Source organism: Choloepus didactylus, chromosome 18 (assembly GCF_015220235.1).
Source record: "Choloepus didactylus isolate mChoDid1 chromosome 18, mChoDid1.pri, whole genome shotgun sequence".
Taxonomy (NCBI): domain Eukaryota; kingdom Metazoa; phylum Chordata; class Mammalia; order Pilosa; family Megalonychidae; genus Choloepus; species Choloepus didactylus.
Window position 1 is genome coordinate 6,894,508 of NC_051324.1, and position 17,553 is coordinate 6,912,060.

General features: G+C 42.9%; 1 protein-coding gene across 8 annotated transcripts in view; it reads right to left on the reverse strand.

Annotated features, from left to right (window-relative positions):
• Positions 1 to 17,553, reverse strand: part of DNAH9 (dynein axonemal heavy chain 9) — a 322,619-nt gene that overhangs the window by 39,351 nt on the left and 265,715 nt on the right. For all 8 annotated transcript variants that reach the window (XM_037808448.1, XM_037808450.1, XM_037808449.1 and 5 more), the window contains 2 exons: positions 13,362 to 13,489; positions 11,289 to 11,516 (listed from right to left, as the gene is read on the reverse strand). In XM_037808448.1, the coding sequence (XP_037664376.1) occupies positions 11,289 to 11,516; positions 13,362 to 13,489 (356 nt within the window). The remainder of the gene's footprint in view (positions 1 to 11,288; positions 11,517 to 13,361; positions 13,490 to 17,553) is intronic.

Sequence of the window (17,553 nt, forward strand, 5' to 3'; positions counted from 1 at the left end):
TGTCACTCCCCATCTGTTATGGGTTGAATCATGTCCCCCCAAAATGACACGTTTAAGACCTAAACCCTGGCCCCAGGCCTGCAATACTATTTGGAAACAGGGTCTTTGAAGATGTGATGAGTTAAGATGAGGCCACACTTGATTGGGGAGGGCCCGAGTCCCATCCGACTGGTGTCCTCATCAGAAGAGGGAACGCTAGACACAGGGACACACAGACACAAAGGGAGAAGACTGTGACGGTGGAAACAGAGACTGGAGGGGGGCCGAGGAACGCCCAGGAGGGCCGGCAAACACCAGGAGCTGGAGGAGGCGAGGAAGGGCTCCCCCACAGGTTTCAGAGGGAGCTTGAGTTTGGGCTCCAAGATTCCAATACTGTGGGGCTGTCCACTTCTTTTGTTTTAAGCCACTTAGTTCGTGGTACTTTGTTACAGAAGCCCTAGGAAACCAAGACTCCATCTTAACGGCTCTACTGAACCTGAGCGGGGGTGCCCGGAGCACAGGGCTGAGGGAAACAAAAGCACTGGAGGGTTATTGCTGCAGAGGCTAAGAAGGGGGAAGAGAAGAAGAGGGGATGAAAGAAGGAACAGAAAAACAGTGGATGAAAAGAGAAGCAGGAGATGGTTCAGAGGAAGGCAACGGAGCTGTGCTTGGCAGATCTGAAAGGAGATGGTGGTGATGGTGGAGAGGGGAAGTCCTGCATTTTGAAAGACAGGGACCCCTGGTTTCTTCAGAATTAAAAATCATTTCCTCTGACTGAGACCCTCTCTGTTTAGGAAGGAGGAAGACGTTGCAGCTGGGGCACGAGAGAGGCTTTTCAAAGCCCACTCAACATGCAGTGAGTTCCGTTCTGGTTTTTCTTCTGGGAATTGGCCCTTAGACAGGAGGCACAGGGGAGACAAGGCAGAATAAGCTTCTAATCATTTTGATTTTTCCATAGAGATGTCATGACACAATCCCCTGGTATGAGGGGTCCCTGCAGTCCTTTCACTTGATACTGAGTTTTCCAGGAAGGCTGCACGTTGGAGGGCCAGAAGCGGCACAAGGACAGGGTCATTGCTTCCTGCAAGTCAGAATTTAAAACTGCTTTCTGGTTACAGCTGTTCTTTACAGACATGAGGACGTTTCGTTAAACATTTGAAGAAACTGGGTCCTGCTGAAAAATGCCGCTAGGCACAAACACAAGGAGTCACACATAAAAATGCTGACACTGGCTGATGGTACACTCAAGCCAAAGGCAGAATAAGCTAATCATCCACAAACAGCACAGCTATCAGGGAAACAGGGATAAAAAGAGTTCAGCTCTGAAATTTGTGCCTTTAATGGTTAAAATAGGGCTCTGGAGGAACACAGTGAGTAAGGGGTGTTCTAGAGGCATCTGTTCTAGGAAACTCGTTAAAAGCAGAAGGGAGCAGCTGGAATTCTTGTGAACAATGAAGATACTCATAAGTCTATTGCTCTTTCTCAGAATGAGTCATTGGAGAGGCTATCAACACCAAAACCCAACTGTGGTAGGGACAGGACAACTAGAAAAGTCAAACTCTTTTAGGATGTGTTTCCCACTTGCCTGACAATTTCAAAGTAAGTAGAAAAGAGGATGAGAGGATGACCCAGGCTGTACGTCAGGCTTGCAGAGAGATAAACCCAAGAACAAGAGCTCCTGGCAAGGTGAGAAGACGAAGCAGGTGTGGCAATAGATGACAAGAATCCCACCGAGGCCTAAGACTAGTCTACAGTAGGCTGAACACGTGAAGCATCTTCTGACCTCCCTGCTGGCTTTGCCCACGTCCCTCAGAGCAGAAGAGCCTGGCAATGGTCTACCACTGACTTCTTCAATTAGAGCTAAATGCATCAAAATATTTTTTTTTTTAAATCTATAAGTTTACTTTTTGCTTATGCAAAATCTACTGCAGGTCCAGGGGCTTTTTAGGACAGCTCCCTCCCAAGCTGGGATCCAGACTGATGGAATCTCCACCTTCATGTGGCTGTCTCATCTACCACTTGAGGCCTCCATGGGGGCCATCGCCGAGGAAGAGTGAACTAGAGGATTGACACCAGTTCTCAAATGCACAGCCCTTTGGACAGAACTAGCCCCACGGCTCCATCGACCTCCAAGAGAACTGGGAAATGTGGAGGAGCAACTGACATCCTTTTAGGGGCAGAAATGTCTTTGTTTGGAACCACCTACAATCTCCTGTAAAGAATGCTGTAGATTTAAAAGTTAAGGATGCAAGTTTCCCCTAATTCACATCTGGAGTTTTGTCAAGACCTATTTAAGAAAAAAAGAAAGAAAGAAAGGAAAATACTCCTGAGTCAAGAGAGCATTTTGCCTTCTGCCCCATGTTGCAACAGATAAGGAATTTTTAATAAAAATTTCAAACTAAAATATCCTGACATTCTTCTGTCATAGATGGTGTGTGGGATTTGGAGTTGGGTTGCAAGGGGAGTGAGAAAGGAGGAGACTAGATAAGTTTGGCTTCTCAAGTCTTTGTGGGCACTTCCCTCTCCCAGCTGTACTGCTTGACTCCCGTACTATGGGAGCTTTCATGTAATCAGCAAAATCATCTAAGACTCTGACTGCCAAACGGTCTTTTTTTTTTTTTTTTTAATCATCATTTTATTGAGATATATTCACATACCACGCAGTCATACAAAACAAATTGTACTTTCGATTGTTTACAGTACCATTACATAGTTGTACATTCATCACCTAAATCAATCCCTGACACCTTCATTAGCACACACACACAAATAACAAGAATAATAATTAGAGTGAAAAAGAGCAATTGAAGTAAAAAAGAACACTGGGTACCTTTGTCTGTTTGTTTCCTTCCCCTACTTTTCTACACATCCATCCATAAACTAGACAAAGTGGAGTGTGGTCCTTATGGCTTTCCCAATCCCATTGTCACCCCTCATAAGCTACATTTTTATACAACTGCCTTCGAGATTCATGGGTTCTGGGTTGTAGTTTGATAGTTTCAGGTATCCACCACCAGCTACCCCAATTCTTTAGAACCTAAAAAGGGTTGTCTAAAGTGTGCGTAAGAGTGCCCACCAGAGTGATCTCTCGGCTCGTTTAGGAATCTCTCTGCCACTGAAGCTTATTTCATTTCCTTTCACATCCCCCTTTTGGTCAAGAAGATGTTCTCCGTCCCACTATGCCGGGTCCACATTCCTCCCCGGGAGTCATATTCCACGTTGCCAGGGAGATTCACTCCCCTGGGTGTCTGATCCCACGTAGGGGGGAGGGCAGTGATTTCACCTTTCAAGTTGGCTTAGCCAGAGAGAGAGGGCCACATCTGAGCAACAAAGAGGCATTCGGGAGGAGGCTCTTAGGCACAACCATAGGGAGGCCTAGCCTCTCCTTTGCAGCAACCGTCTTCCCAAGGGTAAAACCTGTGGTAGAGGGCTCAACCCATCAAACCACCAGTCCCCTATGTCTGTGGTCATGTTAGCAACCATGGAGGTGGGGTAGGCGAATACCCCTGCATTCTCCACAGGCTCCTCAAAGGGGCACTACATCTTTTTTTTTTTTTTTCCTTGTTTTTCTTTCTTTTTTTTTTTTTAACTTTCCCTTCTTTTTTAAATCAACTGTATGAAAAAAAAAAGTTAAAAAGAAAACAAACATACAATAAAAGAACATTTCAAAGAGACCATAACAAGGGGGTAAGAAAAAGACAACTAACCTAAGATAACTGCTTAACTTCCAACATGTTCCTACTTTACCCCAAGAAAGTTACATAATATAGCAACATTTCTGTGAACTTGTTCCTACTATATCCATCAGAAATTAACAGACCATAGTCATTTCTGGGCATCCCCAGAACGTTAGCTTATCTGTTCTTCTTGGATTATTGTTCCCCCTTCCTTAATTGCTCTCTACTGCTAGTTCCCCTACATTCTACATTATAAACCATTTGTTTTACATTTTTCAAAGTTCACATTAGTGGTAGCATATAATATTTCTCTTTTTGTGCCTGGCTTATTTCGCTCAGCATTATGTCTTCAAGGTTCATCCATGTTGTCATATGTTTCACCAGATCGTTCCTTCTTACTGCCGCGTAGTATTCCATCGTGTGTATATACCACATTTTATTTATCCACTCATCTGTTGAAGGACATTTGGGTTGTTTCCATCTCTTGGCAATTGTGAATAATGCTGCTATGAACATTGGCGTGCAGATATCTGTTCATGTCACTGCTTTCCGATCTTCCGGGTATATACCGAGAAGTGCAATCGCTGGATCGAATGGTAGCTCTATATCTAGTTTTCTAAGGAACTGCCAGACTGACTTCCAGAGTGGCTGAACCATTATACAGTCCCACCAACAATGAATAAGAGTTCCAATTTCTCCACATCCCCTCCAGCATTTGTAGTTTCCTGTTTGTTTAATGGCAGCCATTCTAACCGGTGTTAGATGGTATCTCATTGTGGTCTTAATTTGCATCTCTCTAATAGCTAGTGAAGCTGAACATTTTTTCATGTGTTTCTTGGCCATTTGTATTTCCTCTTCAGAGAACTGTCTTTTCATATCTTTTGCCCATTTTATAATTGGGCTGTCTGTACTATTGTCATTGAGTTGTAGGATTTCTTTGTATATGCAAGATATCAGTCTTTTGTCAGATACATGGTTTCCAAAAATTTTTTCCCATTGAGTTGGCTGCCTCTTTACCTTTTTGAGAAATTCCTTTGAGGTGCAGAAACTTCTAAGCTTGAGGAGTTCCCATTTATCTATTTTCTCTTTTGTTGCTTGTGCTTTGGGTGTAAAGTCTAGGAAGTGGCCGCCTAATACAAGGTCTTGAAGATGTTTTCCTACATTATCTTCTAGGAATTTTATGGTACTTTCTTTTATATTGAGATCTTTGGTCCATTTTGAGTTAATTTTTGTGTAGGGGGTGAGGTAGGGGTCCTCTTTCATTCTTTTGGATATGGATATCCAACTCTCCCAGCCCCATTTGTTGAAAAGACCATTATGGCTCAGTTCAGTGACTTTGGGGGCCTTATCAAAGATCAGTCGGCCATAGATCTGAGGGTCTATCTCTGAATTCTCAATTCGATTCCATTGATCTATATGTCTATCTTTGTGCCAGTACCATGCTGTTTTGGCAACTGTGGCTTTATAATAAGCTTCAAAGTCAGGGAGTGTAAGTCCTCCCACTTCATTTTTCTTTTTTAGAGTGTCTTTAGCAATTCGAGGCATCTTCCCTTTCCAAATAAATTTGATAACTAGCTTTTCCAAGTCTGCAAAGTAGGTTGTTGGAATTTTGATTGGGATTGCATTGAATCTGTAGATGAGTTTGGGTAGAATTGACATCTTAATGAAATTTAGCCTTCCTATCCATGAACATGGAACATTTTTCCATCTTTTACGGTCCCCTTCTATTTCTTTTAGTAGAGTTATGTAGTTTTTTTGTATAGGTCTTTTACATCTTTGGTTAAGTTTATTCCTAGGTACTTGATTTTTTTAGTTGCTATTGAAAATGGTATCTTTTTCTTGAGTGTCTCTTCAGTCTGTTCATTTCTAGCATACAGAAACATTACTGACTTATGTGCATTAATCTTGTATCCCGCTACTTTGCTAAATTTGTTTATTAGCTCTAGTAGGTGTATCGTTGATTTCTCAGGGTTTTCTAGATATAAGATCATATCATCTGCAAACAATGACAGTTTTACTTCTTCTTTTCCAATTTGGATGCCTTTTATTTCTTTGTCTTGCCGGATTGCCCTGGCTAGCACTTCCAGCACAATGTTGAATAACAGTGGTGACAGCGGGCATCCTTGTCTTGTTCCTGATCTTAGAGGGAAGGCTTTCAGTCTCTCACCATTGAGTACTATGCTGGCTGTGGGTTTTTCATATATGCTCTTTATCATATTGAGGAAGTTTCCTTCAATTCCTACCTTTTGAAGTGTTTTTATCAAAAAGGGATGTTGGATTTTGTCAAATGCTTTTTCAGCATCTATTGAGATGATCAATTGATTTTTCCCTTTCGAGTTTTTAATGTGTTGTAATACATTGATTGATTTTCTTATGTTGAACCATCCTTGCATGCCTGGAATGAACCCCACTTGGTCATGGTGTATGATTTTTAATGTGTCTTTGGATTCTATTTGCAAGTATTTTGTTGAGGATTTTTGCATCTATATTCATTAGGGAGATTGGCTGGTAGTTTTCCTTTTTTGTAGCATCTTTGCCTGGTTTTGGTATTAGATTGATGTTAGCTTCATAAAATGAGTTAGGTAGTGTTCCATTTTCTTCAATGTTTTGAAAGAGTTTGAGTAAGATTGGTGTCAGTTCTTTCTGGAAAGTTTGGTAGAATTCCCCTGTGAAGCCATCTGGCCCTGGGCATTTATTTGTGGGAAGATTTTTGATGACTGATTGGATCTCTTTGCTTGTGATGGGTTGGTTGAGGTCTTCTATTTCTTCTCTGGTCAGTCTAGGTTGTTCATATGTTTCCAGGAAATTGTCCATTTCTTCTACATTATCCAGTTTGTTGCCATACAGTTGTTCATAATATCCTCTTATAATTTTTTTAATTTCTTCAGGATCTGCAGTTATGTCACCTTTTCATTCATTATTTTGTTTATATGGGTCTTCTCTCTTTTTGATTTTGTCAGTCTAGCTAGGGGCTTGTCAATCTTGTTGATCTTCTCAAAGAACCAACTTTTGGTGATATTTATCCTCTCTATTGTTTTTTTGTTCTCTATGTCATTTATTTCTGCTTTAATCCTTGTTATTTCTTTTCTTGTACTTGGTTTAGGATTGGTTTGCTGTTCATTTTCTAGCTTCTTCAGTTGATCCATTAGTTCTTTGATTTTGGCTCTTTCTTCCTTTTTAATATATGCGTTTAGTGCTATAAATTTCCCCCTTAGCACTGCTTTTGCTGCATCCCATAGGTTTTGGTATGTTGTGTTCTCATTTTCATTCGTCTCTATAAATTTAGCAATTTCTCTTGCTATTTCTTCTTTAACCCACTGATTGTTTAGGAGTGTGTTGTTTAACCTCCAGGTATTTGTGAATTTTCTAAGTCTCTGATGGTTATTGACTTCTAATTGTATTCCATTGTGGTCAGAGAATGTGCTTTGAATAATTTCAATCTTTTTAAATTTATTGAGGCTTGTTTTATGTCCCAGCATATGATCTATTCTGGAGAAAGTTCCATGAGCACTAGAAAAGTATGTGTATCCTGGTGATTTGGGATGTAATGTCCTGTATATGTCTGTTAAATCTAATTCATTTATCAGATTGTTTAGGTTTTCAATTTCCTTATTGGTCTTCTGTCTGGTTGATCTATCTATAGGAGAGAGTGATGTGTTGAAGTCTCCCACAATTATTGTGGAAACCTCAATTGCTTCCTTTAGTTTTTCCAGTGTTTCTCTCATGTATTTTGTGGCACCTTGATTGGGTGCATAGACATTTACGATTGTTATTTCTTCTTGCTGAATTGCCCCTTTTATTAGTATGTAGTGGCCTTCTTTGTCTCTCAAAACATCCCTGCATTTGAAGTCTATTTTATCTGAGATTAATATTGCTACACCTGCTTTCTTTTGGCTGTGGCTTGCATGAAATATTTTTTTCCATCCTTTCACTTTCAGTTTCTTTGTGTCCCTGTGTCTAAGATGAGTCTCTTGTATGCAACATATTGATGGTTCATTTTTTTTGATCCATTCTGCGAATCTATATCTTTTAATTGGGGAGTTTAATCCATTTACATTCAACGTTAAAACCGTGAAGGCATTTCTTGAATCGGCTATCTTATCCTTTGGTTTATGTTTGCCATATTTTTCCCTCTCTCTATTAATATCCTTTATTGTACCCATACCGAATCTCTTTAGTACTGAACCTTTCTCCAAGTCTCTGTTCTGTCTTTGTTTCTCTGTCTGTAGGGCTCCCTTTAGTATCTCCAGTAGGGCAGGTCTCTTGTTACCAAATTCTCTCAGCATTTGTTTGTCTGTGAAAAATTTAAGCTCTCCCTCAAATTTGAAGGAGAGCTTTGCTGGATAAAGTATTCTTGGCTGGAAATTTTTCTCACTCAGAATTTTAAATATATCGTGCCACTGCCTTCTTGCCTCCATGGTGGCTGCTGAGTAGTCACTACTTAGTCTTATGCTGTTTCCTTTGTATGTGGTGAATTGCTTTTCTCTTGCTGCTTTCAGAACTTGCTCCTTCTCTTCTGTGTTTGACAGTGTGATCAGTATATGTCTCGGAGTGGGTTTATTTGGATTTATTCTATTTGGAGTTCGCTGAGCATTTATGATTTGTGTATTTATGTTGTTTAGAAGATTTGGGAAGTTTTCCCCAACAATTTCTTTGAATACTCTTCCTAGACCTTTACCCTTTTCTTCCCCTTCTGGAACACCAATGAGTCTTATATTTGGACGTTTCATATTATCTATCATATCCCTGAGGTCCATTTCGATTTTTTCAATTTTTTTCCCCATTCTTTCTTTTATGCTTTCATTTTCCATTCTGTCATCTTCCAGGTCACTGATTCGTTGTTCAACTTCCTCTAGTCTTGTACTATGAGTGTCCAGAATCTTTTTAATTTGGTCAACAGTTTCTTTAATTTCCATAAGATCATCCATTTTTTTATTTAGTCTTGCAATGTCTTCTTTATGCTCTTCTAGAGTCTTCTTGATTTCCTTCATATCCCGTACTATGGTCTCATTGTTCATCTTTAGTTCTTTGAGTAGCTGCTCTAGGTGCTGTGTCTCTTCTGGTCTTTTGATTTGGGTGCTTGGGCTTGGGTTATCCATATCGTCTAGTTTTTTCATATGCTTTATAATTTTCTGTTGTTTTTGGCCTCGTGGCATTTGCTGAACTTGATAGGGTTCTTTTAGGGTTTGTAGACCTATTGAAGTCCTTATCTCTAATTTATCAGATCTACAGCTTCGTGGAGTACACTTTCTCTAACTAACCAGCAGGTGGCGTCCACGAGCCACCTGTTCTCCACAAGCCAGTTCTCCCCTGCTTAGCCTTTTTTTTGGTGAGTGGGGGAGTGAGTCTTGTGGGGCCCAATTGGTGTACCAAGCTTGTGTGTGTAGTTGGTGTTGCCTGCCCTGTATGTGGGGTGTGTTTCTGGGCAGTCGGGGAGGGGGGGTGGCCCTAACAATCAAATCTCCCTGATGATCCTAGAGTTTTAAAGCTGCTGCAATAGTCTAATCCTTCAGTTCAGTCCTGCCACAGTTTGTCTCTGCCACTGACCCACAAGTCTTTGGTATTGGCGTATGGCTCCTGAGACTTGCAAGTGGGCCCCTCTTCCAGGCCGTGCACCCCGGGTCCTCTGTTGAGGTATGACTGTGCTATGTCACAGGTGAGTGCCGTCCCCCCAGGGCAGTTCTGGGCTGCTGGGCTGTGTAGGGAGGCTCCCAGTCTGCTCAAATGATGGCTGAATGGGGCTTTGTTAATTCACACTGCTCCACCTTCCCAGCTCTGGGACAATCAGCTGAGGTTGCAGGGAAGGCTAATGTCCACGCCCAGTTTTGTGGTGTGTGCCTGTTATTTGAAGCACTTCCGTCACACTGGGTTGTCTGGGGCAGCTCTGGGCTATGGGGCTGGCGATGGGCAGGAGTGTTTCCTGTCCACCAGGATGGCGGCTGTGAGCGGACACCCCCCTTTTCTTGGGAAGTTGTGGTGTTTAGTGAATTTTCTCAGCCACTGGATTATTGCCTTTTGTCTCAGAGCTCTCTTAGTTCTGCTCTTGACTTGACGTGCCCAAATTGCAATTCTTTGAAGCTTTTTGTATTGGGCTTCTTAGAGTCTTAGAGTAATTGTTTTAGAAAAAGAAAAAAGGATTAAAAAAAAAAAAAAAAAAAAAAAAGGCCCTCCTCAGATATCTAATGGGTTATTGAAATGCTAATAGACAAAGCAACCAGGGCCATTAAGGAAAGGTCCACTGGGCAGAGAGATCAGCTTTTCTTTGGGATTTGCATATGCGCCTCAAGGCCTGAGCTCCGCCCTTCCCCTTTCTGTGTTCACCAGAACTCCAGAAATCCTCTGCTTTTATTTTGGAGTTTTTCGTGTTATTTTGTTTTTTTTTCTATGCCTGTCTCCTCTCTGCTGGGCTGGCAGCTCTCAGATTCTCTGGTGTCTGGTCTCAGTCTATCTATGGTTGGAGTTTGAATCAGTAGAATGAGTTTCCGAGAAGGGCTACCACTGCAGTTCTCCCTTCTCCTTCCCGGAGCTGACAGCCCCTCCTCCCACGGGACTGAGCCTGGCAGGGAGGGCACGGATCCCCTGGCCGCAAAAACTTACAGATTTCGCTGATCTCAGCAGTTCGACATTTTCATGAGTGTTGTATGAAGTATGCCCAAAGACAGATTGCTCTGTGGTGTCCAGTCCACGCAGTTCCTGGCTTTTTACCTACTTTCCTGGAGGAGTAACTATAACTTACAGCTCAGCAGTCTGCCATCTTGCCCCGCCTAGTGCTCCAAACGGTCTTTATTTTATTTTAACTTAACCAGGCCCCAAAGGGCTGCTGGTACTGGTGGCTTTCTTTGGGGTAGCTGGAACCATTGTCCCATTGGAAGGCCCATCTCAAGTTCTGTAGATGACCCATCTTGGAATTGTGGTGGGGTTTGGCATTGACTCTACGAAACTAGACACCCAATGGTGCTACTGTGAGATGACATCATAGATAATAACCTCCCCAGCAGCTCCTGGAACCCTCTCGTTGGACTCCAGCAAGGCCCAGTGTGGCACATAAACTTTAAGGTGGCCTCCATGCGCCCCCTGCACCCGCTGGTATTTGTGCCACTGTATACTCCCTTCAGTCCCACCCCAGGGAAGGGAGAATTTCCCAAGGAAGGAGAGTGAGGAAAGGTGTCTTATTGAAACAATGGAAGAGGACTGAGCTACAGACTTCCAGGAGTTGGCAATCCATGCATGCATGTGTCAAGTGACATTACTTGTATGACAGCATCACCCCTCTGTTTAGAGATAGTATGCTTAGCCAATAAATGTATAATCATATCAGTTAGATTTATAGCAACATGCCCTCTTCCAGCTTGAAATATTTAGCTAACATGTTGATTGTAGAAGGTTCCCCCCATATCTCCTGCACAAGGAAATCTCTAAGCTCTGCTCCCCAGGTGCATCTGGGGATTGAGAGCTGTGTTGTACTGAGTGGGCACTGCGTGGATGTCAGCTTCAAAGGAAACACGTTTTGCCCCCACCGGGCATTACTCCACAGGGCTCCCTCCCCACCCAGTTGCATGCGCCTCTCCCACCCAGGTTGAATCAGCTCTTTGTGAACCAGGTGCTCTTCTCCCCTCCCTCTTGGGGAAGTACCTGAGTGAAGTTGTCCAGGGCCTTGTGCAGGTTGGCATGCATTCCTGTGGGGGGCTCATTGGTGATCTTAATGGAATTCTCCAGGATGCCCTGGGGGATGATATGGCCCTCAGGGGAGGACGCAGGCTCTGCACTGATGAAGACCCTGAACTCTGGGTGGCTGTTCTCACTGTGCTCCTCCAGCTTCTTTTCCAGAGTGCTGAGCCACTTGGCTACCAGGTGGATGTTCTAGTAGGAAGAAAAGACGCCCCTAGTTCAGGCAACTGCTTAGGTCTGTTAGCAGAAGACAGTTATCAGGAAGGAAGATAGAGGAGAGACCTGGCCTTGGCTTAAACTCACATACCAACATGAGTCTTGGGATTCCTAGTAATGGGGCCCTTTCTTATATCCTGCATTTGAACCCTACCCCTTGACATGCTACGTTACACTAAAACAGTGTTCTCAAACCTGATCAAGCATGAGAAGCAACTGGATGGGTCGTTAGAACAGGGACTACTGGATCCCACCCCCAAAAATTCCTTATTCAGTAGGTCTGGGTGGGGTCTGAGAATTTTCATTTCCAACAAGTTCTCAGGTGATGCTATGTTGCTGGTGAGGGAATTACTTGGAGAACAACAGCGCTAATACATGGTTACTTTCCACGTCCAGATTCCCACTACCTGACACTCGGATTATTTGAATCCTGGATGCACAAAAGTCAGGTCCAAGGACCAGCAATGTTGGCATTCACCTGGCTGTGAGTCAGAAATGCAGAATCTCAGCCCCGATCTCACAGTTATTGAATTGGCAAATTTTTATAAGATCCTCTGGAGATTTGTATGCACATTAAAATTTGAAAAGCACTGATTTTAAACTCCATCTAGCTGGCTTCCTTGCCTCCTCTCTTTCCCCCCGCAAACCATTCTGCTAATTGTGCCAAAGTCATCTTCCTGAAACACAGTCACTGCTGCTCAGAAAACTGACAAAGCTTCCCTTCTCCAAGCCTAAGCCCTTCTGTCTAGTTTTTGAGTTCCTTTTTTCCACCCTATCTAATTCCTTTCTGTCTGTCTGTCTAGCCAAACCTACATTTATTTCTTAGCACTACTTTGTAGAATGTATCTTTTACTTTAGTAAGGAGAGTCATTAAAATATCTTTCATTATGATGAATAGATAAAAGCTCCTAGATAAATATTGGAGAAAGTTGCTTTGCAGAGCCCTAAATACATAGATCAGCACTGAGGACAGTATCTGGACCATAGTAATTTGGTCTCTGAGTGCCATTTTCTCTTCTATAAAATGAGAAATAACGATAACAATAATGTTAAGCATACATATTTAGCAGAGTTGTTGCAAACAAAGGCAATGGATTTGAAAGGGTTTTGTAGACTGTAAATGCTATCTAAGAGTTAGGGTGGTTGTTGAAATGAAAATTTGTTAAACTAAATAATTCATTTATAATCACACCATTGGAGTGGAGTTTCGTGGGCTGTCTGGAGGGCCAGGGTTCCTGTTAGCCAGGCAGTGCCAGCCACCACAAGTGAGTAGCTTCACCCACAACGGAGCTACTTCTTCCAGGAATTCCAACTTTTGCTGCAGGGAAGGGCAGGGCTGGGGGAAAATATCTCTGTACTCTGGGATAGAAAGTGGGATGGAGTCAGAGATCCCTAAGCCTGCCCACTGGGCCTGGACACAGTATGGGAAACCAAGCCCGTAGCTACGATAGCCGGGAAGGAAGCGGGGAGACAGTCTGGGTCTTGGTATTGCACCAAGGGTTCTGGGGAAAAGCCAGCTCTCCAGGAAAGGATCCCAAAATGTGTGCCATGGGATATGAACAGATGTTAGATCCATAAAGAGGCTCTATGTTCAACTATATTTGGGAAATTCTGCATTCAGCAATTCTATGCCATAGGATTTGATAACATACGTTAATCAGAACCATCAAGCTATTGATATCATTGCAAACCTTCTTTAATGGGGCATTATCGAATCCAGTGTTTTCCAGATTTTGAAAGGGAAGAGAGGAAGAGTGGGCAGAGAAGCCCAGAGATTGTGGGATGAGGCCCAAATAGGTATGGGGTCAAGAGGGGACGTACCTGCAAAATAACCCAGTGACCTTTCTTGGCAGCCAGATCCAGTGCAGCCTCGGCTACTACTTCCTGTCCTTGCCCCAAGGACACGTTGTGAAAATTTCGATTGTTGAAGGTATATCCGAGTTTTTTTCCTAAAAGCAGCATGGAGCATGTCATTCTTATTTCTTGCATCTAATCTGCATTGATTAGTGCTCACAAGTGCACATCTCCCTATCACCCCCGCAACACGGGTGTGCCTGAACACACACTCAGAGGTTCAAGTGCTGACCCTTTTCCTGCTCAGGGGGATGAGTCTACCAGTGTTTTGTTCCCAAACAAAGGAAGCACTTGTCCAGACCAACATCGCTTCACCCTTGCCTGCTTGCTTAATCCTCAAGAATGAGCAGGAGAGGTGGTGCTCTTTGGAATGGGTCAAATTTGAAGGCCAGACATTTGGCCACTATCCTACAGGGTGATGAGGGGAAAAGCGTCAAAGTGTAGCAAGCATGTGGTTGTGGTCCCTTCTAGCTTACTGTGCCCCTCTGAATATATATCACATCTTTCCTGGAACTTTGCTGGGAGGTGTGGTCAGAAGGGGCAGGATGCAGGTAGTTCTGACTTGCTAGACTTTCCACCATTTGAACACCAGTCCTTATCCCCCCTCCCCCCTGTGCCAGTTTAGATGTATTATGTCCCCCAAAATGACATGTTTTTTGATACAATCTTGTGGGGGCAGACATATTAGTGTTGATGAGGTTGGAACCTATTAATTCAATGTTTCCATGGAGATGTGACTCAATCAACTGTGGGTGAGACCTTTCATTGGATTGTTTCTATGGAGGTGTGGCCCTACCCATTCAGGGTGGGTCTTTGTTGGATCACTGGAGTATTTTAAAGAGAGCCACAGAGGCCCAGACACAGAGCAACTGAGAGTGACATTTTGAAGCGCTGCAGCTGAGTTGGACACTTTGAAGATGGCCACTGGAAGCTGACACAGACATTTTGGAGAATGCCATTTTGAAACACAACCTGGGAGCAAGCAGATGCCAGCCACATGCCTTCCCAGCTAACAGAGGTTTTCCGGATGCCAATGGCCTTTCTCCGGTGAAGGTACCCTATTGCTGATGCCTTGCCTTGGACACTTTATGGCCTTAGGACTGTAACTTGTAACCAGATAAAACCCCTTTATAAAAGCCAATCCATTTCTGGTATTTTGCATAACAGCAGCATTAGCAAACCAGAACACCCCCATTAGTCCCAACACACAGGGAAGTTTTATCTCATTGTTTTGCATAAATCAGAGAGAGGAAAGGGGCAAGACAAGAATGGGCTTGTTTGTATGGGTGTGAATGCTCTGTAGGATGTATCTCCGTAAGGGTAGCTGGTGTTGGGAACTAGGTAAAGAAACGGCCACGCAAACACAAATAACACAATCTTATCACAGAAGCAACACCAATGCTCATCAGTTATTCTCCAAAGCCCAAAGCCAAGCTTTACACAAAGAAATGACCTTAATATAGAGGACCAATTCTGCTTGGACAGAGCTATTGTCCCAATCCAATAAAGCTTAGAGAAATTATATAATATTGCTTTAGCTAAAAGGATCATAAAATGTGTAACACCATGAAGAATCATCAGGCAATTTTGCTAGGAAGGGAAATGGAAAAAGAGACATAAGAATAAAAAGCTCTATTTAAAAAATTTTAGTTCCAGAGGAACTAAGATTGAAGATGCAATTTGATAACGTGTGCAAGAAACTTTCTGAAAAAAACTTAATATTGGATATATTTTTTTAAATGGTAAAAGTACAGACTTTTCTTTAAGTGTGTGAGATAAAGCAAGATGACGACTTTTTGTAGGAAGTTAGTTATTACAGATTCGACTGAGATGAACCCAAGAAATACCTTTATTAAACTCTATAAATCCTAGCTGGCAATAAATTTGATGTCAGCTTTAGAACCGGGGAGAAAAACAACTTACTTCAGAGAAAATACCAAGATAAAATGTGTCGGGATTATAAAAAGGCCTTTGTGACATTTCTACTCACAAAAGAGCCCATTTCTTTTCTTTGTTAGCAAGAGAACGATATGCGGAAAGGGGTGCTTAATAAAGATTAGTTTGAAAATGACCGACTGGAGGGAAAGTAGAGAGGTCGAACAGAAACATGATGCATTAATTTAGGCTTGAGACATGACCGTGCGGCCGAGGAGGAAGAAATATACTGGATATATGGAGAGGGGGCAAAATGGACAGAATTAGCACTGACTGCGGTCAGCCAAGGAAGGCCACCTGCATCTCACATAGCCTCAGGATGCACCCAGGGAACCTGGCAGAGGCTCTCCACGCACCGCCCAGAGGCCATCTGGGCCACCAGCAGCCCCTCCAGCTGCCTGTGCTCTCTTGGGTCATCACCTTCATGCTGTTTGGGCTGTGGCCTCCCATGGTCCCACCTCTGCCACCTGCAACTCTCTCTTTGGCGGTGGCATCACCTGTAACCGTGCCCTACTGGAAACCTCTTTTCACCTCTCCACAACACAACCCCTCTGCCACCAGTCTCTCTGAGGACATTGCAACAACTCCTGTGGACCCCTGCTAGCTCCATATACATGGGGCTGCGAGGAAGGCAGACACATTTTCTAGCCTTCTATTGCTACTTCCAGGCTATTTATTCTCTACCCTATTATAAAAACCCTTCCTTTTTTAAAGCATATCCCATCTGGCTCTATTGTCTCCTAACCTTTTTGTTCTCTGCTTTCTACCAACATCCTACTTAAACTCACTTCTATCAAAGCCTTTGGCATTTGGTTCAACATTTTCTGTACCTCCAGTTTTGTTATCTTGGTAAACTTTATTGTCACTATAGATGGCTCATCCAATGTCCACCCTCTCACTTCCTCATCTTCAAAGACCTTAACTCCATTCTATTTCTTCTCTCCAATGGCTGCACCTAAGACTTTATCATCACTCAGAACAGCCCCATGTCGGAAACATTATCTTTGGTACTCATTCATGACTATCACTTCCTTTCCTCCCAGATTGTTCATTCTCTTATTCCTTCCCCACTGTATTATTCTACATCAGTGAAATGTCCAGTTCCTTGGCTCCTCTGTGTTTCCCCAATCTTTACCTTTACTTCTCTCTTATTTAGTATGGACCCAAGAATCCATAATTTGAACCATGATCTTGCAAGAGTCTCAACTCCATTGCCCCCTTCTACTTCTGCACTCTGTTTATAGAACTTCAACATTGGATTAATCCAAGCATTAATAAAAGGGATAAATAATAAATTTGGTGAATTGGAGTCACCACAAGTTCATGTTTCTCAACTTCAATGCTGTTTGGTAATCTTTCCATATGTCTGCTACCGTTTCCATAGTTCTCAAATGAACCCTGCCCTCCTCACTCTCAGCAGCTTACTTCACTCTTTACTTCCCTGGGAAAAGACAGGTAGACACTCCCTAACTCAATGCTGTCTTACCCACATCCCTGCACACTGCCATTGCCTCTCCATCGTGCACATCCCCACCTCAGTGGAAGAAACAGCCCTCCTCTGCCTATCACTTACCTTCTCTAACTGCCATTTCTTCTTGCAGCTCCAACTTTTGCCTCTCCCGCTCCTTAGCCCATGAATGAATGAACAAGTCCCTCTCATCACACAAAAAACAATATTCTATCAATCTTATAGCCACTCTCTAAGGACTGTACTCACCCTCGGCCTAACACCTTCCAGTTGCCTCTTAGATAAAAGCGTTGGGTCTAGGATCAATAAAAAAGATACTTGAAGCTAAATAATGATTATCTGGCTGTAAAGACACTAGATTGAAAACTGTTTCTTTGAACATGGTTCAAAGGCCTGCAAAAAATCTAGGTGAGCTCACAGTTCTGGCTAGAATACTGGAAGGAGAGAAGGAGACAGGGAAAGCAAAGGTGGGAGGTACAGCTTCTTTCTGATCACAAAATGGGGAAAAAACAAAACAAAATCAGAATTCATTTTGTCAAAGCCTGACAGTTGGATAAAGGAAAACGGAGAACACGATCATCCTAGAGTCAACTGAAAGAAAGACCAGAGAAGATGCCTGTAGAAGGGGAAGAAAGAAAAGGTCCTCTTTTGGGAACGTAAAGATGAAATCATGCTTTGAAAGGAGGTGATGAGTGGAAATACAGGAAGGGGGCAAATTGAGCTGCCTCAAAGAAGAGTGAACGATCATCATCACTA